Below are 27,702 nucleotides of genomic sequence, written 5' to 3' on the forward strand. Positions count from 1 at the left end.
CAAAGTAATCAGCTCTTTTACCTGTAAATTTTTTTACAAATACCCCCCCAACATTAAAACCCACCACCCACACAACCAACCCTACTCTAAAACCCACCCAATACCCCCTTAAAAATACCTAACACTAACCCCTTGAAGATCAACTTACCGGGAGACGTCTTCACCCAACCGGGCCAAAGTCCTCAACGAAGCCGGGAGAAGTCTTCATCCAATTCTATCAGCCAATCGGAATTCACGAGACACCATCGCGAATGACGTAATTTAAAGTAATATTCATTCGTTGGGTAGTCGTCGGCCTGGAAGGATGCTCCGCGTTGGACGTCTTGAAGATGGACCCGCTCCGCGCCGGATGGATGAAGATAGAAGATGCCGTCTGGATGAAGACTTCTGCCCGTCTGGAGGACCACTTCGCCCGGCTTGGATGAAGACTTCTCCCGGCTTCGTTAAGGACTTTGGCCTGGTTGGGTGAAGATGTCTCCCGGTAAGGTGATCTTCAAGGGTTTAGTGTTAGGTTTTTTTAAGGGGGTATTGGGTGGGTTTTAGAGTAGGGTTGGTTGTGTGGGTGGTGGGTTTTAATGTTGTGGGGGTATTTGTAATTTTTTTTACAGGTAAAAGAGCTGATTACTTTGGGGCAATGCCCCGCAAAAGGCCCTTTTAAGGGCTATTTGTAATTTAGTGTAGGGTAGGGCTTTTTTTTTATTTGGGATTTTTTTTTAATTTTGTTAGGGGGATTAGATTAGGTCTAATTAGTTTAAAAATCTTGTAATTATTTTATTATTTTCTGTAATTTAGTGTTTGTTTGTTTTTGTACTTTAGATAATTTAATTTAATTTAATTTATGTAATTGTTTTAATGTAGTTAATTTATTTAATTATAGTGTAGTGTTAGGTATAATTGTAATTTAGGTTAGGTTTTATTTTACAGGAAAATTTGTCTTTATTTTAACTAGGTAGTTATTAAATAGTTAATACCTATTTAATAACTATTGTACCTAGTTAAAATAAATACAAACTTGCCTGTAAAATAAAAATAAACCCTAAGCTAGCTACAATGTAACTATTAGTTATATTGTAGCTAGCTTAGGGTTTATTTTATAGGTAAGTATTTATTTTTAAATAGGAATAATGTAGTTAATGATAGGAATATTTATTTATATTTTTTTTAATTATATTTAAGTTAGGGGGTGTTAGGGTTAGACTTAGGTTTAGGGGTTAATAAATGTAATATAGTGTCTGCAATGTTGGGGACGGCAGATTAGGGGTTAATAAATGTAATGTAGGTGGTGGCAGTGTAGGGGGTGGCAGATTAGGGGTTTATAAGTATAATGTAGGTGGCGGCGGTGTAGGGGGTGGCAGATTAGGGGTTAATAAGTATAATGTAGGTGGCGGCGGTGTAGGGGGCGGCAGATTAGGGGTTAATAAGTATAATGTATGTGGCGGCGGTGTAGGGGTGGCAGATTAGGGGTTAATAAGTATAATGTAGGTGGCGGCGGTGTAGGGGGCAGCAGATTGGGGTGTTTAGACTCGGGGTACATGTTAGGGTGTTAGGTGTAAACATAACTTTATTCTCCCATAGGAATCAATGGGATATCAGGCAGCAGCAAACATAAACTTTCGTTGCTTTCAGACTCCCATTGATTCCTATGGCATCCGCCGCCTCTAGGGATTGAAAACCAGGTACGCTGGGCCGGAATACTGCCGAGCTTACCTGCTAGTTATTTGATAACTAGCAAAAGTAGTCAGATAGTGCGGAACATCTGTAGTGACGTTAGAATCGATCTGTGTCAGAATGAGACCGGCGGATCGTATGTTACGTCACAGATTTCTACTTTTGCCGTTTTGTAGGGTTTATTTAAGGGGAATCAGGCTCGCCACAAATACGCTGCGGAATTCCAGTGTATTTGCGGTTGACGGCTTGATAAGTAGATGCCTTAGACTAGAATACTTAATAAAACAAAAAAATATATTTTCAAAATATATTAAAATAAAGTGGTTGATCTCAGTGTTTTATATTGTATTGTATTCTTGTAAACAGAATGGCTATTCACCCGTAAGAGTCTCAAGGCGCTGCTCATTTTATTGACCTTGGAAGGATGAAAGGCTGAGTGGACCTCGCCTGGGGTTGGACCTTGCAACCGTTGGGTTGCTACAGAGCTCAGCCACAGTGTCTTAGCATGCTGAGCTATCTGTCCGGCTAATTATATTTTATAATTATATTCTTTCATTAAAACAACTTTCAATAAGGAACATCTGAAAAAAAGATCATATTCATCTAAGGTGCATTTTCATTGTGTGAAAAACATAAAAAACATACAAAATAAAGAGTTAACTTCTATTTATGTTTCTGTTGTGTAAATACAAGTGTTACTGTATTATAACAAATAGTGCTCAAGGGAGGTGAATGATAAGCTTAACCTTGCACTCTATAGATTAACTTGAAAATTTTTCCATGTTATTATGTGATGGTGACAAACTCAGAGTATTTACTATAGTAGGCTGAGATTATAAATACAAACCCTGCAAAGGGACTTCTTGGACAAACCTGCACCATGAAGTTGCTTTTGATCTGTGTGCTCCTGGGAGCTTCTGGTATGTCCTACAAAACACATCTGGATTTCTGTTTTATATCTTATAGGTCTGTGTATAACTTTTCTTAACCCTTTTTCTGCTTATGATGCTTTTTGACATAAACAGCCTGCTGATAACTTTTACTCAGAAATCTAAACAGCTCACTAGAGTTTATATTGGGAACAGTCACTCACCAGGAAACTATACTTAAACATCATGGCAGAATACTATTTATATGTCTAAGGGCTTGATGGTCAACAATTCGCTGGCATGGAGAAACCATGCAAAATCTTCTAGGGCTTTTTATGAGAATTATATTGTAATTTATGTGTCTCTACTTTACAACAAGAACCTCACATAGATACAATTTAATTTTCTAAATAATTCTAAAATGATTTGAGAGCCCTCACAGTACTGATGAGACTTATCAGATGCTCTAACTAGACTGGTAACTGTAGATTATCAGGCCTGAGTGTTAATTAGTTCTAAATCCCCTATAATTTAGCATTTAGAGAAATATTTGCTACTTTATGAAGCAAGGTAGTGTTTAATGATCCTCATATATTATTGAATGTTTGTCCTTAAATGGATAGTAAAGTCTAAATTAAATTTACGTGATTCAGGTAAAACTTTAAACAACTTTTCAATGTATGTATTAACTTTTTCTACATTCTCTTGGTATCTTGAATTGAAGTGTAAAGCTGGGTACCAATGCACTCCTTGCAGCTAGCTGGTGATTGGTAGCTGCACATGCATATACATATATGCACATCTTGTCATTGGTTCACCTGATGTGTTTATCTCACTCACATTAGTGCATTGCTGTTCCTGACTTGACTTTTCGGGGCCCATTTATCAAGCTCTGGATGGAGCTTGAGGGCCGTGTTTCTGGCGAGCCACCAGTCTGAGCAGGCAGAAGGACATCACCGCAATTCAACCCGATCGAGTATGATCGGGTTGATTGACACCCCCCTGCTGGCGGCCGATTGGCTGCAAATCTGCCGGGGGCGGCGTTGCACCAGCAGCTCACAAGAGCTGCTGGTGCAATGCTGAATACGGAGAGCGTATTGCTCTCCGCATTCAGCGAGGTCTGTCGGACCTGATTCGCACTGTCGGTTCAGGTCCGACAGTCTTTATTAAATAGGCAAGAAAACAAAATAAATGTAATAGGATTACATTGGAAAATTGTTTAAAATTAATAATGAAGTATTATTTAGAAATAATAGACTGAGGGGACGATTTAACAAGGGCAGAAGGACCCTGAATGTAACTGTTTCCGCTTGAGCCTTCAGGCTCGTTGGAAACAGGAGTTAAGAATCAGCGGTCTTAAGACATCAATTCGGCCGATTGGCTGGGAATCTGCAGGGGGTGGCATTGCACAAGCAATTCACCAGAACTGCTTGAGCAATGATAAATGCAGACAGCGTTTGCTGTCAGCATTGATCGATGTGCGGCGGACATGATTGTAAAAACCGTGTATTTTGCCTTTGGTGTTTTTTTTTTTTTAAGAATAAAATTTAGGGGCATATGTATCAAGCTCCGAATGGAGCTTGATGCCCCGTGTTTCTGGCGAGCCTGCAGGCTTGCCAGAAACAGCAGTTATGAAGCAGTGGTCATAAAGACCGCTGCTCCATAACCTGTCCGCCTGCTCTGAGCAGGCGGACAGACATCGCCGGAAATCAACCCGATCGAGTACGATCGGGTTGATTGACACCCCACTGCTGGCGGCCCATTGGCCGCGAGTGTGCAGGGGGCGGCGTTGTACCAGCAGCTCTTGTGAGCTGCTGGTGCAATGCTGAATATGGCAAGCGCATTGCTCGCGTATTCAGCGAGGTCTGTCGGACCTGATCCGCACTGTTGGATCAGGTCCGACAGACCTTGATAACTTGGGGCCATAGTGTTCATGATATTAATATTTGTTCGAAGACAGTAGCGGCAACTTTTTTATTTTTATTTATTTCCAATATAAGTTCTCACCATTCTGAACGTGTCCTGTATTAAAAAACACATTTGTTACAGTGCGGTGGCAATATTATAACAAGTTCAGAACAGTGAGAACTTATATTGGCAATACATAAATAAAAACAGAAGCTGCAGATACTGTCTTCTATAAAATATTAATATTTCGAACACTAAAACTTCTTCCTAAAAAAAAGAGAAAAACACAGCAAAGGCTAATTACATGATTTTTACAATCACAACAAGACGTTGCATACATATTATAAAATGATACAATATAATTCAGATAAATGAAACATTGCATATACATATATCATATACCCACAATCCACACTCCTATAGTTTTAATGGGAAGGTGTGTGGGGTTTTTTAGATTGCAGATTTCACAAATATATAGGCGTTCCGTTGGAGTTTTATGGGCGTTCCATGGGAGTAACTTGTATTTTAATGGTAAAATATCACCATGAGTGTGCAATATTCAAAGCACATCCCTCCATCTTAGATACAACTTTTCAGCCATATCAGTCTCTCCAGTTTTTCAGTGCCTAGAATTTTTACTGTGAAAAATCTAGTGAATGTACAGTGAAGCTTAGCTGACAAATGCACAATTTGAAGTGTTACAGACACATCGCCACTCATCGGAACAGAGAGGTTCAGCTAACTTTTTTTTAATATATCACTAGACCCACGGACTGTGAAACTGACGATGCGAAAAAGGCAAAAAATTCACTTGAACAGTTAAAACTGATGATACTCTCATACTCTCAAAGCACCACTGTTCTTGTGGTTGTTATATTTTAGAATGACATCTAAAGGGAAAGGTATTAAACCTTAATACCCTTAAGTATCCTTGAGGGAATTTGAAATATGTGCTAGCATTTGCACTAATGCTGAATGAACAAAGAGTTTCCTTTTATGTTTTTCCTCTTCCAGGGACTTTAAAAAAAAATCATAATTTTAAAGACTGATGGTTTTGAATCATATATTTATGATATGTTTAGCTGATATATATTTTATCCTCAGCTGCTTTTGATGATGACAAGATTGTTGGAGGTAGCACCTGCAGAAAGAACTCGGTTCCATATCAGGTGTCTCTGAATGCCGGTTACCATTTCTGTGGTGGGTCCCTGATTACCAGCCAGTGGGTTGTGTCTGCTGCTCACTGCTTCAAGACGTAAGTAAAGTGAATTGGTTTAAAGTGACAGTGGACTATAAAATGTGCTTCCCTTCAATGTGTTCCAAATGACTTGGAAAACATACTGCAGAATATTAAATGCATGGAATTTTTTACTTCATGCTTATTTTGTTTTTTAAATAGTAGGTTTTGATCATTAAACTTGTTGACTGTTCTATATGACATTTCTATAAAAATGGTTTTAAGAGATCCTTACACAAGATTGGATAATCAATAATGAGTTCTTAGAGGGGTTGAGTCTTCATGCAGGCTAAGTCCAAATTTGTTGACAAGTGTGTATATTATTATTATATTTATTTGTATAGCACCTCAAAATTCCGTAGTGCTGGGTACAATGATAGGGGTATACAGTGACAAAGATTTGTGATAAAATACAAAACATAACAAACTAAACAAATCTAGTACAGGAGGAAGAGGGCCCTTATCTGGAGAGTTCACAGTCTACAGGTTTAGGATGCAGAGACATAAGTTTTGGGGTAGCTTGTCACATGGATTGCCATTGCAGCAGTGAGTCAGGCAATTTAAGAATTATTTTGGTTAGGATGAGAGATTGAGGAGAGATGGTTCGCCTCTCTGAATAGGTGAGTTTTCAAGGAGCGTCTGAAGCTATACAAGGTTGGAAACAGTCTTGTTGAATGGAATAGAGAGTTTCAGAGGACAGGAGCAGCACATGAGAAGTCTTGGAGACGGAGTGGGACGCAGAGATAACAGGAGTGGAGAGACGTAGGTCAGAGGTTGATCAAAGAGGATGGGATGGGGAATATTTGGAGATGAGAGAGGAAATATAGTTGGGAGCTATATTGTTTAGTGCTTTGTAAGTTAGGGTTAATACTTTAAATTGTATTCTGGAGTGTATGGGGAGCCAGTGTAGAGACTGGCAGAGTGGAGCAGCTGATGTAGATCAGCGACTTAGATGGATTAGTCTAGCAGAAACATTCATAATAGATTGGAGGGAGAAGAGACAGTGCTTTGGAAGGCTATTTAGAAGTAGATTGCAATAATAAATGCGTGACAAAATGAGGGAATTAATTTGTATATTTGTAGTTTTTTAAGTAAGGAAGGGACGAATTCTGGAAATGTTGCGTAGGTGTGAACAGCAGGATTTGGTAAGTGTTTGTATATATGGGTTGAATGTGAGTTCTGAGTCAAGTGCGACCTCAAGACAGCGGACCTGTGGTGAGGTGTTGAGAATAGAGTCTCCAACCATCAGAGAAATGTTAGCAGTTGGATGTCTCAAAGAGAGGGGAGATAAGAAGCAGCTCAGTTTTGGACAGATTGAGTTGGAGGTAGTGTGAAGACATCCAAGAGGAAATTGCAGAGAGGTAGTTGGAAATCTGGTTGAGTAAAGAGGGAGAGATATCAGGAGAGGATAGATAGATTTGGGTATCATCAGCATATAAGTGGTACTGAAAGCCAAAGGAGGCTACAAGTTTACCAAGGGAGGATGTATATAGAGAGAAAAGCAAGGGACCCAAGACAGAACCTTGCAGTAGATATCAGAAGATATCTTGTTAAAGGAATCTGAAAAAAAGCTGTTGGTGAGATATGAGGCAAACCAGGAGAGGGCTGTGTCTTGGATGCCAAATGAATGTAGTATTTTTAGGAGGAGAGGATAGTCAACTGTGTCAAATGTAGCGGACAGGTCAAGTATATTATTGAACTCACAGTCACAGATTACAAGTTCAATAAATATGCTCTCTCGTGATTATGCATAGGCTTGACCCTTATAAAAACCCATTCACGAATGTTAGATCTCATTTAAGGATTTCTTAGAATGATACAAAGCATTGAGGTAGCAGGGTAATGATTTACTGTTTTAAAGAAGTGAAAATTCGGTAAAAAAAAAGTTATTTCAAGTCTTTTGCATAGAAACTCATATCCACCATCTTATTTATAGGTCATGACCAAATGGAACTGAGCCGTTAACAAACAAGAAAAATAAACATAGTTTAAAAGAATCCTTGTGAAAGTTGTCAAATGCCATATAGCAAAAGAGAAACAGTATACAGTCTGCACGTCCAGATAACCCAAAATATGCATTTAGATGGGTTAGGAATATTGCAGATGGAAACAGATTTAAATAGTTAACTATCGCCTAGATTTATAGTTCTGCAGCCAAAGGGGTGCGTTAGCTACGCGTGCTTTTTTTCCCACGCACCTTTTAAATACCGCAGGTATTTAGAGTTCACAAAATGGCTGGGTTTTCAGTGCATTAGGCTCCAAAAAGGGAGCGTAGAGCATAATTTAACGCCACTGCAACTCTAGATACCAGTGGTGCTTACGGACGTGGCCAGCTTCAAAAACGTGCTCGTGCACGATTCCCCCATAGAAAACAATGGGGATGTTTGAGCTGAAAAAAAACCTAACACCTGCAAAAAAGCCGCGTTCAGCTCCTAACGCAGCCCCATTGTTTTCTATGGGGAAACACTTCCTACGTCTGCACCTAACACCCTAACATGTACCCCGAGTCTAAACACCCCTAACCTTACACTTATTAACCTCTAATCTGCCGCCCCCGCTATCGCTGACACCTGCATATTTTTTTTAACCCCTAATCTGCCGCTCCGTAAACCGCCGCTACTTACATTATCCCTATGTACCCCTAATCTGCTGCCCCTAACACCTCCGACCCCTATATTATATTAATTAACCCCTAATCTGCCCCCCACAACGTCGCCGCCAGCTACCTACAATAATTAACCCCTAATCTGCCGACCGCAAAGCGCCGCCACCTACGTTATCCTTATGTACCCCTAATCTGCTGCCCCTAACACCGCCGACCCCTATATTATATTTATTAACCCCTAATCTGCCCCCCTCAACGTCGCCTCCACCTGCCTACACTTATTAACCCCTAATCTGCCGAGCGGACCGCACCGATACTATAATAAAGTTATTAACCCCTAATCCGCCTCCCTCCCGCCTCAATAACCCTATAAGAAATAGTATTAACCCCTAATCTGCCCTCCCTAACATCGCCGACACCTAACTTCAATTATTAACCCCTAATCTGCCGACCGAATCTCGCCGCTACTGTAATAAATGGATTAACCCCTAAAGCTAAGTCTAACCCTAACACTAATACCCCCCTAAGTTAAATATAATTTAAATCTAACGAAATAAATTAACTCTTATTAAATAAATTATTAATATTTAAAGCTAAATACTTACCTGTAAAATAAACCCTAATATAGCTACAATATAAATTATAATTATATTGTAGCTATTTTAGGATTTATATTTATTTTACAGGTAACTTTGTATTTATTTTAACCAGGTACAATAGCTATTAAATAGTTAAGAACTATTTAATAGCTAAAATAGTTAAAATAATTACAAAATCACCTGTAAAATAAATCCTAACCTAAGTTACAATTAAACCTAACACTACACTATCAATAAATTAATTAAATAAAATACCTACAATGATCTACAATTAAACCTAACACTACACTATCAATAAATTAATTAAATAAAATACCTACAATTATCTACAATTAAACCTAACACTACACTATCAATAAATTAATTAAATACAATATCTACAAATAAATACAATGAAATAAACTAACTAAAGTACAAAAAATAAAAAAGAACTAAGTTACAAAAAATAAAAAAATATTTACAAACATTAGAAAAATATTACAACAATTTTAAACTAATTACACCTACTCTAAGCCCCCTAATAAAATAACAAAGCCCCCCAAAATAAAAAAAATGCCCTACCCTATTCTAAATTAAAAAAGTTCAAAGCTCTTTTACCTTACCAGCCCTGAATAGGGCCCTTTGCGGGGCATGCCCCAAAGAATTCAGCTCTTTTGCCTGTAAAAAAAACACATACAATACCCCCCCCAACATTACAACCCACCACCAACATACCCCTAATCTAACCCAAACCCCCCTTAAATAAACCTAACACTAAGCCCCTGAAGATCTTCCTACCTTATCTTCACCATACCAGGTTCACCGATCCGTCCTCGGAAGTCTTGATCCAAGCCTCGGAAGTGTTGATCCAAGCCCAAGCGGGGGGCTGAAGAGTGACGTCCATCCTCGGGCTGAAGTCTGGATCCAAGCGGCGGCTGAAGAAATCCATCATCGGGCTGAAGTCGGAAGTCCATCATCGGGATGAAGTCTTCTATCAAGCCGCATTTTCAATCTTCTTTCTTCTGGAGCGGAGCGGAGCCATCTTCTTTCCAACCGACGCGGATCCAACCTCTTCAACCGACGCCTACTCGCCGAATGACGGTTCCTTTAAATGACGTCATCCAAGATGGCGTCCCTCGAATTCCGATTGGCTGATAGGATTCTATCAGCCAATCGGAATTAAGGTAGGAATATTCTGATTGGCAGATGGAAACAGCCAATCAGAATCAAGTTCAATCCGATTGGCTGATCCAATCAGCCAATCAGATTGAGCTCGCATTCTATTGGCTGATCGGAACAGCCAATAGAATGCGAGCTCAATCTGATTGGCTGATTGGATCAGCCAATCGGATTGAACTTGATTCTGATTGGCTGATTCCATCAGCCAATCAGAATATTCCTACCTTAATTCCGATTGGCTGATAGAATCCTATCAGCCAATTGGAATTCGAGGGACGCCATCTTAGATGACGTCATTTAAAGGAACCGTCATTCGGCGAGTAGGCGTCGGTTGAAGAGGTTGGATCCGCGTCGGTTGGAAAGAAGATGGCTCGGCTCCGCTCCAGAAGAAAGAAGATTGAAGATGCGGCTTGATAGAAGACTTCATCCCGATGATGGACTTCTGACTTCAGCCCGATGATGGATTTCTTCAGCCGCCGCTTGGATCCAGACTTCAGCCCGAGGATGGACGTCACTCTTCAGCCCCCCGCTTGGGCTTGGATCAACACTTCCGAGGCTTGGATCAAGACTTCCGAGGACGGATCGGTGAACCTGGTATGGTGAAGATAAGGTAGGAAGATCTTCAGGGGCTTAGTGTTAGGTTTATTTAAGGGGGGTTTGGGTTAGATTAGGGGTATGTGGGTGGTGGGTTGTAATATTGGGGGGGGGTATTTGTAAGGAATCCACTTCGCATTTTCCACTTGTTCCATGTTTTCACAAGTCAGCTGACTTAGCCTATTTAGGTGTTCACCTGTGTGCAAACAGGTGCTTAGTTATTTTCCTTGTAGCAGTTTACAGCTCTTCTGCTCAATGCAGCTACTCGCCTAAATACCAAGCTCTCTCTTTTGGATTACAATTTGTTCATTCAAAATAGAACCAGTTTTTCCTACTGCAAGTTTCTACAATGTTACCTCTCTAAGAAACCAGCTACAAATTATCTGCTGCTTGTTGCTTTATATCAATCTGTGCTACACACATCCAAGCCTCTCTCACTAAATGGCAGTCTCACTGTAACTGAACAAACAAGATTGGCGTAACATTCTAACTTGGTACATTGCTGAACTGATTTCAACGATCTATAGTAAGTTGGGACTGTTTTCCTCTCACTCCTTACCTGCAAGCACAAGATTTGTTTGTTTCTCAGCATCTGATACTTTAGTCAGATCTCTCTGCTTGTGCCGCTGTCACTCAGCACATTGACTCCTCCCACACATTATAAATATACTAAAGTTTCTTATGCATCCAGTACTTATCTCTCACATTTGGGACTTCCTTTACTTTATGTACTGAACAATACAGTACATCTGAAGCCTAAGTTTTGTTCTGCTTCCTGTTATTTACCAAATTTGATAACAGAGACAGCTATTGAATTTATCCATTACTTTATTTACAAATATTAATTTCCTTTCACTTTCAGGCATACAGTCTATGCTATTTAATAGCCTGTTTAAGAAAGTGATACAAATACATATTTTCTCAAGTCTGCAGTTGTGATCTTTTGCTCCTTCTTCATCAGGCATTACATAATAACTAAGCCCCTCATATGGATCCAGCAGACCTTCCTAATTTAGTCTATAACCTTTCCCAAAGGGTAAACGAACTCACTAATGGTTTGAGGGAGTTGAGGGTTGAAAATGAAACTTTAAGAAAAGTTATCAAGGACATTGCTTCAGCTAAACAACAAGGAACTGAATCAACTGTTGAACCTCATATCTCTCCACCGGATATCTTCAATGGCGATAGATCTCTATACCGCCAGTATAGGAATGCTTGCCTTCTAACTTTCAATTTAAGGCCTCACACATATCCAAATGATAGAGTGAAGGTACTTACCATGATCACTTATTTACGCGGCGAACCCCGCATTTGGGCTGATACCCTATTCGAATCCAATAGCCCATTATTGTCTTCTTTACAGTCATTTCTTGCTGTAATGGATGAATTATATTCTGACTCCAATCTACAGCTTACAGCGGAAGGTAAACTCAGAAAATTGAAACAAGGCAATCGGCCTGTTGAATCATATATTACAGAGTTTAAGCAATATGCTATAGATAGCCAATGGAATACCATTGCGTTAAGGAACCAGTTTCGTCTGGGCCTGTCTGATATTGTAAAGGATGAGCTGGCTCGAATTGAACTTCCAGATTCCCTGGAAGCCCTAATCCGACTCTCCATGCAAATAGACCGCAGGTTGAGAGAAAGAAGATCAGAAAGGCAATTTGGGGAATCCACACCTAAAAGGTCGAGTCTTACTAACCCTCAGCCAGTCTCCCAGCCTACAAGACCTACCAACCCAGAGGCATTGGAAATTGGTTTCATGCGTGGACCACTTTCTTCCGAAGAAAGATTCAGACGCAAATCCAGAGGTTTATGCATGTATTGTGGTTCTCCTTCCCACTCTATCAAAGATTGCTCAACACTATACAAGAATAAGAACAGTAAGCCATATTACAATTTGAGTTCTATGATTGTGCATGACCAACCTGTTCATTGCCTTTTACCTCTCTCATTACAGTGGGACTCCAAGACCATCAAGGAAGAGGCCATAATTGACACTGGAGCTCAAGCAAACTATATGGATGTTTCCCTTGTCACTAAGAATAAAATACCTCTGATTAAAAAAATGTCTCCTGTTTCCATTCGGGTGGTAGACGGCACTGAAATTTCCTCAGGTCCTATCTCTCATCACACGATTCCTATTCTGGTCACCACTCATGAATCTCACCAGGAATACATCACATTTGATGTTATCTCTTCTCCTCTCTTCCCTATTGTTTTAGGATTACAGTGGCTGCGCTTACACGAACCTGTCATTTCGTGGAATACTTTGAAGTTGCATTTCTCTTCTCCCTTCTGTAAACAAACCTGTTTCCGGGACATTCCCCTACTACAATTGTCAGAAACTACGCAAATACCCCTTGCCTATCAGAAGTTCACAGAAGTGTTCAGTAAAAAGGAAGCAGACTGCCTACCTCCACATCGGTCCTACGACTGTCCCATCGAACTTAAGCCTGGCACCACTCCACCTTTTGGTCATCTTTATCCACTCTGCCAACCAGAGCTGGACCATTTGAAGACATACCTGTATGAAAATCTAAAAAAAGGCTTTATACGCCCATCTGTCTCACCAGCTGCTTCAGGATTCTTCTTCGTTAGGAACAAGGACAACTCTCTACGCCCTATCATTGACTTTAGAGAATTAAATAAAATCACAGTGAAAAATAGGTACCCCTTGCCACTTATCCCTGAACTTATTGAAAGGCTTCAACATGCAACTATATTCACCAAATTGGATCTCAGAGGGGCGTATAATCTTGTCCGGATTAGAGAAGGTGACGAGTGGCTCACTGCGTTTCGGACCCGCTACGGTCTCTTTGAATACCTAGTGATGCCCTTTGGCCTAACGAATGCACCCGCCACGTTCCAATACTTTGTCAACGACATTTTCCACGACCTTCTTGACATTTGCGTAGTAGTGTACTTGGATGACATTTTAATCTACTCTAACAGCCTTGAAGAACATATAAAACATGTGAGTTGGATACTCTCTAGACTTCAAGTACATCGCCTTTACGCAAAATTAGAGAAATGCGTATTCCATACTACTCAAATCGACTTCCTTGGCTATACCATTGGTCCACATGGAATTAAGATGCAAGAAAATAAAGTCGACGCAGTTAGAGACTGGCCACAACCAAAAAATAGAAAGGACCTGCAACGTTTCCTGGGTTTCAGCAACTACTATAGGAAGTTTATCAAAAATTTCTCCCTTAAAACCAAACCACTGACCAGACTCACTAGCACTTCTATTCCCTTCCAATGGAATGCTTCAGCTACCCAGGCCTTCAATTCATTAAAAGATTCATTCACTTCAGCACCCATTTTACAATTCCCAGATCCCTCACTTCAATTTGTGCTCGAAGTGGATTCTTCTGACTATGCACTTGGCGCTGTTCTATCCCAAAGAAAGTCTTTAACCCAACCACTCCATCCAGGGGCTTTTTACTCCAAGTCCCTTTCTCCTGCAGAGATTAACTATTCTATTGGTGATAAGGAGCTCCTCGCCATTAAAAGGGCATTCGAGATCTGGAGACATCTTTTGGAGGGTACGGAATCCCCAGTCATCATCTATACTGACCACCGCAATCTAGAGTTTCTGCAAAAAAATAAAACCCTCTCTAGCAGACAAGTTCGTTGGAGCTTATATTTTAGTAGGTTCAATTATCAAATTATATATAGACCTGCTGCCAAGAACGGCAAGGCTGATGCCCTCTCCAGACGAGATCCAAGACCATCTATTCCTTCTGAACCTACGAGCATTATTCCTGCCGACAAATTCCTCGGTCTCCTACCAACCTTTAACAAACGAATACAAACAGCTCTTCGCTCTGACAATACTATCCCATATGGACAGCTCACTCTGCGAAACAATTTATACTTCCATGGAGATAAAATATATGTTCCAAATATGCTCAGAAATGATCTGATTAAGCAACACCACAACCCCCCACTACTTGGTCACCCTGGTATAAATAAAACGAAGGATCTCCTTTCTAGAAGTTATTGGTGGCCAGATATGTATACCACTGTGAAAGATTATATCCAAAACTGCACAGTCTGTATTACATCTAAAAAGGACAGAAATAAACCCTATGGACAACTTCTACCGATTGACATATCTGAACGTCCTTGGTTTCACATTGGAATGGACTTTATTGTTGAACTTCCTACTAGTTCTGGTTTCAATACCATTTTAGTAGTCACTGATATTCTCACTAAAATGGCTCTCTTTATTCCATTCCATAAAGTACCTACTGCTTCTGAAACTGCACTTCTGTTTCTTAATACTGTTGTTCGTCTCCATGGACTCCCCAGTATCATAACCTCTGATAGAGGTACTCAATTCACCTCAAAATTTTGGAAATCCATATCAGAACACTTACAAATTGATCATCGGCTGAGTACAGCATTTCACCCGCAAACCAACGGGCAAACCGAAAGACTAAATCAATGGCTCGAACAGTACCTCCGGTGTTACTGCTCCTATCATCAAGAAAAATGGGCTGAATATCTATATTTAGCAGAATTTTCATACAACAACTCTACCAATAGTACAACTAATCTCTCTCCCTTTTATGCTAATTATGCATATCATCCAAACTTTAGGATTCTTGACGACACTCCTGTGAATTCACCTGGAGTGGATGACCTCCTAAGAACTATTGTGGAGAATTTCCATCTTCTAAGGAAAAACATTCAAAACGCACAATCCTCTCAAAAGAAGTATTATGACTTACGTAGGAGACCTGCTCCAGCATATGCAGTCGGAGATAGAGTGTGGCTTTCCACTAAAAATATAAAAATTCCAGTTCCCGAACTGCCGAGACAGAGAAACGCATCTCTTTAGAGCTCCGGGTGTTTGCTTAAATATTTTGTTATTTTAAACACAGTAAGAAAGTTTATATTCAGCTCTACCATCTATTAAACTCTGAAGAGTGAGACGAATACTTTTTTTGGCTTGGAAAATACAATATTGGACGCCATATTTATGCAAGAATCCTTCAGGCCTGTTGTGCTATCTATGTACAGTGGTACGCCATTTTAAAGTTTAACCACGCTTAGTAACTTTCTCCGGAGATCTACCCATATTATATGCAATGGAGAAGCAAGTTATGCTCATGTTGCATGACTTGCTGCGCACTATGGATGCCCATCAGGGTGAACTAGTAGCAGTACTGAGAACAGCTTTGAAGGGAAGCCGAGATATGCCGACAACTAGTGAAGCCCTAGAGCCTACTGGAGGATACATACCGGACACACCACGAGTGTGCTCCGATACACCCCAATGCTCAGAGTTTGTGCATCGCAAAATACATCCTAAGCCCTATGTGGTGGGGTTAACAGGGCTAGCCGCACAATCAAGTCTCCTGCAGCCTATTGCCACTACAACGGAAGAAACGAGCTCTCAGCAGCCAGTAACGGAGCTACTATCTTCAATAACAACCACCGCCAGCAGTAATACAGCGGACTCACCACTTAAGCTTCAGCCAGGCTCTGTAAGCACATCGTCGCTGGAACCTGACTTACTTGTTATCAATTTTTGGGCTGGAACGGGGCAGCACATTGATGCTCTGCTTGCGGTCTGCACGGTGTCATTCCCATTTAAGACATATGCGGCAAGAGAGAGAGGAGACCGGGCAGCGGCCATGTCATTCCAGTCTGCCACATTGAAGCCGAAACGATCACTCATCGCGGATACCGCTCTGTCTCAGGAACTAATGATTGCTTATCCCTCTGATGGACATATGGCTCTGCAGCTTTCCCATCTACAGCTGCTTCTCATTGCTGGAAGAGATCGCAGGAAATTAGGTAGAGATTCCTGGTATGCCACTACCTCCTGGAGCGCTGTGCACCTTGCAGCACTCGATAGCCCATCCAGACAGCATTTCCCAGTGTGGCACTCGGAGCCTAGAGTCACAGCAGCCACCGGAGTAGGCTAGAGGATGGCCTTCCTGTGAGTCTCTGGCAGCTCAGTTCGTCTTCTGCGTCTGGAAAGCTCAGGTTGTATAGACGATAGCACCAGCTGCCTTGGGACAATATGTGCATTTAATCTCAATATATGCACGCTTACAGTCTTTTAAGGCAGTTTAAATTGGTATTCTGTATAAGTTTTAGAAGAGACATATCGCTATTCTTTACATATGGAAAGAACCCCCAGATCTATTAGTCTCACTCTATAGTCTGAGCCTACACAGAGACTGATGAACGCTGTGCCTATGAAAGTCATATTTAGATGCGTTTAAATTTGTTATAATTCCTCTGTCTATCAAATGTTGTATATATCTATATGTAAAAATATATCTAGGTAAATGCTTTACTATACATAGATTATGTAGACAAGGAACTAGGGGTAGACCACTACTGACAGGTTACTTGAGGAGGCAGATGCCCCAACCAAATACTACGTGCCTTCTTGCTGGATATTAACTGAGCAATTGATGCGCTTGCAAAAATTGGATAACTACTTCCCCAATGACTATACATTTCCCCTCCTGCAGGAAAGACGCACTAAGAATAGAAAGGTGTATCAGATAGCTGCTCTAGACCTAATAGACACCACTTGGGTAACTGCAAATGTGATGCTGGCTGTTGAAAGTTTAGTAACAGTTTCTTTATATGTTAAACTAGCCTTTTACATCCAAGTGGGAAAGCTGACATTGCCAATTATATGCCCACCCTACGCACTAAGCGAACCAATTCTGCTACTATATATTTGACAGACAGATAACATGTGGTGATTTGCTATAATATAGGGGTTAGCATGGTTCTGATTATGCAGGCTTTCTCTTAGCCCTCTGACATACCCAAGCTTGTTAACTCAATGTGGTGATCTACGCCCTAATACAGATAAGTACTATCTTTATTGTCTTCTCTATGATATGGTTAGGTGGAGTACTTGATATTACATGTTGTGCAATGTTTTGCTCTCAAAAGAGTCTTTATTTTTCCTAACAGTTTTTAATTCTGTAGACATTCAGAATGTGCTATTGACTAAGGTTAATACCTAGATTTGAGCTATAGCCCTAATAATGCATGTTGGCTCACCTATATTGTAAACCCCCTTACTTATGGCCAACATCTTGCCAATACTAACCTGTTTATGCTATAGCTACATTATTATGTTCATCTGCTAACACCTTTACAGGAAGGCTCATTAGGATAACATTATGGTTATTTAGTACATGCCTGCCTCATTTATTTGTAATTTACATGTCTAAACTATTCAGCTTGGGTTTTTGTCCTTTTTTATAGGATAATATTTCTTCTACATTATAACATATTAGGTATACCTCTCTCTGATTGTTTGCATCAGATAGCATACGGCTCATAGTAGTTTTCCCCTACTGATAAATGACACTGCTATATACCATATCTACTAAATGGCAATGGTTACAATAGGTATATGTAATTAACAATATTTTGAGTTCACGTAGGTGTCTTATAATGGTGATGCTGAGTGTTGTTATCTATGCTTGCCCTGGTTTGTTTTCTATGATCTAGATGTTTTAAATGATGTTTTTATCTCCCCAATACAAAGGGGAGCTCTCTCTACTTAATCCACTCATGGTCCTTGTTGGATGGTGGCACACCCCCTATGTAGAATTACTAGATTGCATAAGTTGTATGCCCTTGATGAGCTCCTCTCTTCCCTTTCCCGCCGGTACATGTGGTCTGCGGGTCATATCCCTTCTCCTTTTTCCCACATCGCTTATAGCTAGCATTTCCCCAAGAGAGGAGCTCACCCAGAAGCCTTTTAGCCCTGACCCACACTTTCTAGCTACCCCGCTCGTGCAAAACTTTATTATGGTCTTAACCAACCTATTCCCATTAGCTCCTGGCCAGTAGTTTATAAGATTTGCTGTGATGACAGTGTTAAACCATCCTACGCCCTGATAACGTCCCTCTACTATTTAACTTCTCTTTAATCCTTCAGGTACATTCCTAACAATAGAAGGGAAGCTTAACGACTGGGAATATCCTAATCCGCGACTTATTAGATATAATATTCCCTGGACAGTCCTGGGACCCTTCTATTAGGACATTTCTGAGCTCCCACCATATACTTTAAACTTTGCATACTCATATATGGCCCCCCCCCCTTCTCCTATATGTATAGCGGTGCTTACCCGCTGAATATCCCCCCCCCCTGTATATCTCAGCCCAAAAGTGGCTGACGCATAAGCTTATTCTCCACAGCCTGTTATCGCTAACTCTGATACTCTACTGATTCTTTTTTATAGTACTGTGGAGATCAATCACTCATACTATAACATAAAATGAAGTTATATTCCACCTCGCCTAAACTTATTGTCTATCTTCAGGTTACGATTTGATATGTAATTATTTTGTTACAGGTATATCTTGTTTTTCTCTTTCTAATAATGTCAATTTATAGACAATGTATTATTTACTCTGATGTAATTTTAGTCTCAGGGCGAGGCTTGTTTGTTAATCTATATGTTAAACTTCAATAAAAAAATTATTTTCAAAAAAAATAAATAAAGTATATTTAGTAAAAAAAAAAAAAAAAAAAATTCCAGTTCCCTCAAAGAAGCTTTCCGGTTTGTACATTGGCCCTTTCACAATTACTCGTGTTATCAATGTTAACGCAGTCACTCTGGACCTACCTCCTTCAATACCTATCCACCCAACCTTCCATGTCTCGCTTCTTAAACCAGCTACTAACACTGGCTCTACTTCCATCGTTCTCCCTCCTCCAGCTCTACCCTTGGATTCTGATGTCTTTGAAGTCCAAGACCTCCTTGACTCCAGAATTTGTAATGGGGAATTGCAATACCTCGTAAGGTGGAAGGGTTACTCTCCTGATGAGGATACTTGGGAGCCACATAACCTGATTAATGCACCTCGCCTCCTCTCCCGATTCCACAGACGTTACCCTACGAGACCCAGGCATCAAGCCGAGGATCGGCTTCCTTGAGGGGGGGCATATGTAAGGAATCCACTTCGCATTTTCCACTTGTTCCATGTTTTCACAAGTCAGCTGACTTAGCCTATTTAGGTGTTCACCTGTGTGCAAACAGGTGCTTAGTTATTTTCCTTGTAGCAGTTTACAGCTCTCCTGCTCAATGCAGCTACTCGCCTAAATACCAAGCTCTCTCTTTTGGATTACAATTTGTTCATTCAAAATAGAACCAGTTTTTCCTACTGCAAGTTTCTACAATGTTACCTCTCTAAGAAACCAGCTACAAATTATCTGCTGCTTGTTGCTTTATATCAATCTGTGCTACACACATCCAAGCCTCTCTCACTAAATGGCAGTCTCACTGTAACTGAACAAACAAGATTGGCGTAACATTCTAACTTGGTACATTGCTGAACTGATTTCAACGATCTATAGTAAGTTGGGACTGTTTTCCTCTCACTCCTTACCTGCAAGCACAAGATTTGTTTGTTTCTCAGCGTCTGATACTTTAGTCAGATCTCTCTGCTTGTGCCGCTGTCACTCAGCACATTGACTCCTCCCACACATTATAAATATACTAAAGTTTCTTATGCATCCAGTACTTATCTCTCACATTTGGGACTTCCTTTACTTTATGTACTGAACAATACAGTACATCTGAAGCCTAAGTTTTGTTCTGCTTCCTGTTATTTACCAAATTTGATAACAGAGACAGCTATTGAATTTATCCATTACTTTATTTACAAATATTAATTTCCTTTCACTTTCAGGCATACAGTCTATGCTATTTAATAGCCTGTTTAGGAAAGTGATACAAATACATATTTTCTCAAGTCTGCAGTTGTGATCTTTTGCTCCTTCTTCATCAGGCATTACAGTATTGTATGTGTTTTTTTTACAGGCAAAAGAGCTGAATTCTTTGGGGCATGCCCCGCAAAGGGCCCTGTTCAGGGCTGGTAAGGTAAAAGAGCTTTGAACTTTTTTAATTTAGAATAGGGTAGGGCATTTTTTTATTTTGGGGGGCTTTGTTATTTTATTAGGGGGCTTAGAGTAGGTGTAATTAGTTTAAAATTGTTGTAATATTTTTCTAATGTTTGTAAATATTTTTTTATTTTTTGTAACTTAGTTCTTTTTTATTTTTTGTACTTTAGTTAGTTTATTTCATTGTATTTATTTGTACATATTGTATTTAATTAATTTATTGATAGTGTAGTGTTAGGTTTAATTGTAGATAATTGTAGGTATTTTATTTAATTAATTTATTGATAGTGTAGTGTTAGGTTTAATTGTAGATAATTGTAGGTATTTTATTTAATTAATTTATTGATAGTGTAGTGTTAGGTTTAATTGTAACTTAGGTTAGGATTTATTTTACAGGTGATTTTGTAATTATTTTAACTATTTTAGCTATTAAATAGTTCTTAACTATTTAATAGCTATTGTACCTGGTTAAAATAAATACAAAGTTACCTGTAAAATAAATATAAATCCTAAAATAGCTACAATATAATTATAATTTATATTGTAGCTATATTAGGGTTTATTTTACAGGTAAGTATTTAGCTTTAAATAGGAATAATTTATATAATAAGAGTTAATTTATTTCGTTAGATTTAAATTATATTTAACTTAGGGGGGTGTTAGTGTTAGGGTTAGACTTAGCTTTAGGGTTTAAAAAATTTATTAGAATAGCGGTGAGCTCCGGGCTGCAGATTAGGGGTTAATGTTTGAAGTTAGGTGTCGGCGATGTTAGGGAGGGCAGATTAGGGGTTAATACTATTTCTTATAGGGTTATTGAGGCGGGAGTGAGGCGGATTAGGGGTTAATAACTTTATTATAGTAGCGGTGCGGTCCGCTCGGCAGATTAGGGGTTAATAAGTGTAGGTAGGTGGCGGCGACGTTGTGGGGTGCAGATTAGGGGTTAATAAATATAATATAGGGGTCGGCGGTGTTAGGGGCAGCAGATTAGGGGTACATAAGGATAACGTAGGTGGCGGCGCTTTGCGGTCGGCAGATTAGGGGTTAATTATTGTAGGTAGCTGGCGGCGACGTTGTGGGGTGCAGATTAGAGGTTAATAAATATAATATAGGGGTCGGCGGTGTTAGGGGCAGCAGATTAGGGGTACATAAGTATAACGTAGGTGGCTGCGCTTTGCGGTCGGCAGATTAGGGGTTAATTATTGTAGGTAGCTGGCGGCGACGTTGTGGGGGGCAGATTAGAGGTTAATAAATATAATATAGGGGTCAGCGGTGTTAGGGGCAGCAGATTAGGGGTACATAAGTATAACGTAGGTGGCGGCGCTTTGCGGTCGGCAGATTAGGGGTTAATTATTGTAGGTAGCTGGCAGCGACGTTGTGGGGGGCAGATTAGAGGTTAATAAATATAATATAGGGGTCGGCGGTGTTAGGGGCAGCAGATTAGGGGTACATAAGTATAACGTAGGTGGCGGTCGGCAGATTAGGGGTTAAAAAAATGTAATCGAATGGCGGCGATGTGGGGGGACCTCAGTTTAGGGGTACATAGGTAGTTTATGGGTGTTAGTGTACTGTAGAGCACAGTAGTTAAGAGCTTTATGAACCGGCGTTAGCCCAAAAAGCTCTTAACTACTGACTTTTTTCTGCGGCTGGAGTTTGGTCGTTAGATTTCTAACGCTCACTTCAGCCACGACTCTAAATACCGGCGTTAGAAAGATCCCATTGAAAAGATAGGATACGCAAATGACGTAAGGGGATCTGCGGTATGGAAAAGTCGCGGCTGGAAAGTGAGCGTTAGACCCTTTCCTGACTGACTCCAAATACCAGAGGGCGTTAAAAACCAGCGTTAGGAGCCTCTAACGCTGGTTTTCACGGCTACTGCCCAACTCTAAATCTAGGCGTATGAAAGTCACGAGTAAGGGTTATATTATGAGTGAAGCGATAGTTTGTGCTCCTGCTTGCGTGTTAACTCTGCTGGACTTTGGCTATTTGCACGCATCAGGTAGTGCGCTTACTACAAGTTTAAAGTAAAACGTTTTCACTTGTGTGCTAACCGGACGTGTGCAAAAAAACTAAGTTAAAATATTGTTACTACGTTAATGTATTCCCCCCATAGACTTCAATGGAGTGTGAAAAGTGGAAAAAAAACTTAAAATGCCTGCAAGCCCAATCGTGTTTACTCAAGTGCGCTAACCCAATTACAATTGGAGCGCTATTTAGAGCTTTCGCTATAGCGCTAATTGTGCTAGGAGTAAACTTTGTGTGCGGGTCAGGTTTCACTGGTATTATGAGTTAAAAGAAAAAAGATATAGCATGTGTGCTAACCCAACACGGACAAAAAGCCGAACTTACAATATCGCACATTCAATAACCCTACATGCACCCTAACCTGAACGCATATTCTCATGTGCGCTAACCCAACATGAAAATATGAATATTTCACATTCCGATGTTCTTCACATAGCATAATATTTTCTATTTATTCATAAATACTTATATATATATATATATATATATATATATATATATATATATATATATATATATATAGTTTTTAGGTAAAATATATACCTATACATATATATATATATAGATATGATTATATTTAGGTATAGATATATACAGATACAGTATATATAGGAATATCTATTAAAAAATACTTAAAACGTTCCCTTAGGTGAAGAACATTGGAATTTAAAATATTTACAGTAAATACATAGTTAAAACGAGAGAGAGAGAGAGAGAGAGAGAGAGAGAAACTAAGAAAAAAGGTAAGAAAATAAACCTACAAGTATGTTTTGTTTTATCCTAAAGTTAATTAAAGTGAATGTAAATTTTGATGATAAAGTACCCCTGTTTTTAATTGAATTTTTAAAAACCGGGCACTTTATCATCAAAATTTACATTCACTTTAAGATCTGCTGCTGCACTAAGTCAAAATTAATAGGACCGGAAAGGGTTAAATTTGAATATTGCAGAAATATGATTTTTCATGATTTTAGCTACTTGACTGCAAAGAGCTCCAATGCACATATTCATCTATATTAGTATACATAAATATGTATGCATTTATATGTGTAAATCTGTTTGTACATACATATATATATATAAAAGTAAAATTACAATATTTAAATATTAATACTTACATACCTTAAGGGAAGTCTATCAATATTAGCATTCAATTGTAATATTCATATGTTAATACTAATTTAATAAGAAAATTGTAGAACATTGTAAAGCAAATGCCAAGAGAAACCCATCCCAATTAAAGATATTTAACAAAACAATTTGATTCAGATATTTTATTTAACCAAATGAATTAGCAAGAATGAGGAAACTTTTAAAAGTATTTTAAGAAAATGTTCTAAATGTTCACTTCCCTTTATAATTACTATATTTTTTTGGAAGAAGGCAATGTTGTCATATTTTATTGTGACTAACAAGTGTAATTATCAGGGTAGAATAAAGGTATCAGCTGCACATTAGTGGGAGATTAAAAACAAAAAAGTTTATCAAGACATATTAAATCAGACAATCCATGAAGCAAGGATAGACTGACGCATTTCATGCACCCTACTGGTGCTTAATCATAGACTTTCAGGGGACTTGCATACACCTTACATCTGATAATATTGATGATCATACTTGCAGACGAGTTGAAGTCAGACTGGGAGAACATGATATCTTTGTGAGTGAAGGCACTGAGCAGTTCATCAACTCTGCCAAGGTCATCAGACATTCTGGATACAACTCCAGGACCCTGGACAATGACATCATGCTCATCAAGCTCGCCTCTCCTGCTACTCTCAACTCCTATGTGAACACTGTGGCTCTTCCCTCTGGATGTGCCGCCGCTGGCACCAGCTGTCTGATCTCTGGCTGGGGAAATACACTCAGCAGTGGCAGTGAGTACAAACAGCCAATTCTGCTCCTATCATGTTTTAGGAATGTATGTAGTTATAACTAGAGGAAGAAATCCTTCTTGAGCAATCCACTAAGCATTAAAGAGTACACTCACCTTCTAGTAAGATGATCCGTATGATATGCAATATAGTTTAAAAGAATCATATGAATATATTGGGGCCCATTTATCAAGCTCCTTATGGAACTTAAGACTCGCCAGAAACAGCAGTTGTGAGCTGCTGGTGCAATGCTGAATACGGAGAGCGTATTGCTCTCCGCATTCAGTGATGTCTGTCGGACCTGATCCGCACTGTCGGATCAAGACATTTAATAAATGGGCCCCATTGTCTCATGCTCAGTTTTAACACTTAATAAAGAATAGAATTTCACAGTAAATTATATAGTGTTTTACATGTTATGTTTAAATTATTGTTTAATTACAGCCAACTACCCAGATCTCCTGCAGTGTCTGAATGCCCCTATACTGACCCATGCACAGTGCAGCAATGCTTACCCAGGGATGATCACTGACAACATGATCTGTGTTGGCTTCCTGGAAGGTGGCAAAGACTCCTGTCAGGTAACAGTCTATTGTTTAAAAAAAAAATATATATTATACAATAATTGCTGTAATTGCTTTAGTAATCAATGAAATAATTTTAGTTTTCATTTGCTACAATGAGGCCCATGTTACATATCTGAATGAGAGGATCATGGCTAACACAAGACGTAAACATTAATATTAGCCAAGATATGTCTGATCTGTGCATCACTACCTCATAAAGTAAGATTTCTTATTGACATGGAAGGTAACAACCTTCCCTATCTCGATATATGTTTGGCAGACAACGCATATAAATTTAGCATCCATCCTTCAGAGGGTGTAGAACAAATGTTGAATGTAGAATTAGTTGTATATCTTTATCTTCTTACTACTGCAACATAGTTAAAAGTAGTTTAACACCTCATAAAGGGCTAGATTACAATTGGAGCGCTATTTAGAGCTTTCGCTATAGCGCTAATTGCGCTAGAAGTAAAGATTGTGTGCGCGTCAGGTTTCACTAGTATTACGAGTTAAAAGAAAAAAGATATAGCATGTGTGCTAACCCAACACGGGCAAAAAGTCGAACTTACAATATCGCACATTCATTAACCCTACATGCACCCTAACCTGAACGCATATTCTCACATGTGCTAACCCAACATGAAAATATGAATATTTCTCATTTTAATGTTCTGCACATTGCATAATATGTTCTATTTATTAATAAATACATTTATTTATATATATATATATATATATATATATATATATATATATATATATATATATATAACTACTGTATATACTGTATTTAGTATGATTGTTTATGTATTTCTCTATGTAATTGCAAAGGGCTCTAATGCACTTATGTACAGGTATGTCTATATATGTATACCTATGTATTTATATGTTTATGTATGCATATATATGTTTGTAAAAAACATATATACAAATATAAATACGAAAGAAAGAAAGAAAGAAAGAAAGAAAGAAAGAAAGAAAGAAAGAAACAAAGAAAGAAAGAAAAAGAAAGAAAGAAAGAGAAAAATAAATATTTTAACTCTGTCCCCATGGGAATGAAAAAGTAAACGGTGTGGTTCCCTCTAAAGAATATTAATAATAATAATAATAATAATAATTATTATATTTAGTTAAATGAAGAGATTCCAGTCATTTTATACACTCTTCCCTTGTGCGCATTACAATTGTATGGGGGGTGCAGAGTTTGTTTGACACTGTGAATTATTATTATTTCTAATTGTAGGATATTCTGGATACATTTAATACATTATGAAAACAAAACAAACATAAAACACAAAAGAGCCCTGTTTTTCTATCTTTTTATTCACTTTCCTCTTCTTAGGGTGACTCTGGTGGACCTGTCGCTTGCAAAGGGGAACTGCAGGGTATTGTCTCCTGGGGCTATGGCTGTGCACTGAAGGACTTACCTGGTGTCTACACCAAAGTCTGCAACTACGTCTCCTGGATCCAGAACACCATCGCTGCCAACTAAACTGCTCAGTCAGATGTTATTATTACTTCTCTGTTCACGGTTGAACTTTAAACTGGCAAGCACATTAATTTTTTAACATATTTAACTAATAAAAACGATTTTACCCTTTAACGCCTTTACTGCTATCGTACTGACAGTTCTTATCTGAAGTGGCTTCAAATTTAAAAGGAAATGGGGTAAGTAACGGTATTCAGAAGAACAAAAAGAAGGACACAATAATATATCTGCATGTGGATTTTGATTTCACCTGAGTGTAAAATAGTCTTAAAGAGCAAACTAATATGTTCAAAACCTTGAGAAAACGTAAAAACCTGTACACTTTGAATAAAAGAGAACATCATATGTTCTTCCTTTTAAAGATTCCTCATCAAAATAAACCAAATATATTTATAGTTCCTCTCTCGCTGCTATTAGGCAATCCTATTTGTGGATTTGTGCAGTCTGATCTTGCATTTTCCTTCAGTTACCTTGAAGGAAAGAATCACAGATTGCAGTATTGTCAAGCCAAAGTGATGAAAAAAGTGTGGAATACTCAGAGGATGAGTTAAATAAAATACTTTATTCAAATACCAACTCGAACAGTGTCTTTCATAAAACCCAGCTTTACTGAAACTTATTACAAGTTCTACATTAAAAATATCTTCACATTTTGGTTTCGGCAAAATTGCCTTTTTGAAGAGCAATATAAACTAGCAATGAAAAAGCTATACAATGTTTTAAACCTCTGTGTTCTTATACCGTACTTTAACCACCCCCTTCTCAATCTCAGATAGGTGAAACACCTGTGTTTGAGAATGAGTTTACAAGCTGAGGGGATTAACCCTTACTTTTAAAACAGGGGACATTTAATTGTTGTTAAAAATACCCAATTCAAAATACAGCCAAAAGTAAAACAAACATTCAAATCATGTAATTTACCTTTCAGTTCTGTTTTATATTTCCCGTGTTTTAAACGTTTACAATCTTTGATCCTTAACTCTTTTATATCTATATTTTATACTTTTCTATCTAACTCCAACCAATCAATGATATCTATTTTAAAGCCCTTAACCAATCATTGTTTGTTGCAATAAGTCTTCAAACAAGTAGTTCTTAGGAAAAAGTCCTCAATCAGGTACTCTATTACGTCAGCGGTCATGTGGTACATTTTAACCAACAGCAGGTATTGTTTGAGTTCCTATGTTTATAACGTGAATA

At 38.8% G+C, this 27,702-nt stretch overlaps 1 protein-coding gene across 1 annotated transcript; it reads left to right on the top strand.

The window, feature by feature from the left end:
- Positions 1–2,548: 2,548 nt before the first annotated feature.
- On the top strand, positions 2,549–26,505 carry LOC128639648 (trypsin-like). The gene is made up of 5 exons (XM_053691775.1): positions 2,549–2,588; positions 5,550–5,700; positions 24,197–24,450; positions 24,892–25,028; positions 26,356–26,505. Exons 1-5 carry the CDS (start codon positions 2,549–2,551, stop codon positions 26,503–26,505), a joined length of 732 nt encoding a protein of 243 aa, XP_053547750.1.
- The last annotated feature ends 1,197 nt before the right edge of the window (positions 26,506–27,702 follow it).

Source organism: Bombina bombina, chromosome 9, assembly GCF_027579735.1.
Source record: "Bombina bombina isolate aBomBom1 chromosome 9, aBomBom1.pri, whole genome shotgun sequence".
Classification (NCBI taxonomy): Eukaryota; Metazoa; Chordata; class Amphibia; order Anura; family Bombinatoridae; genus Bombina; species Bombina bombina.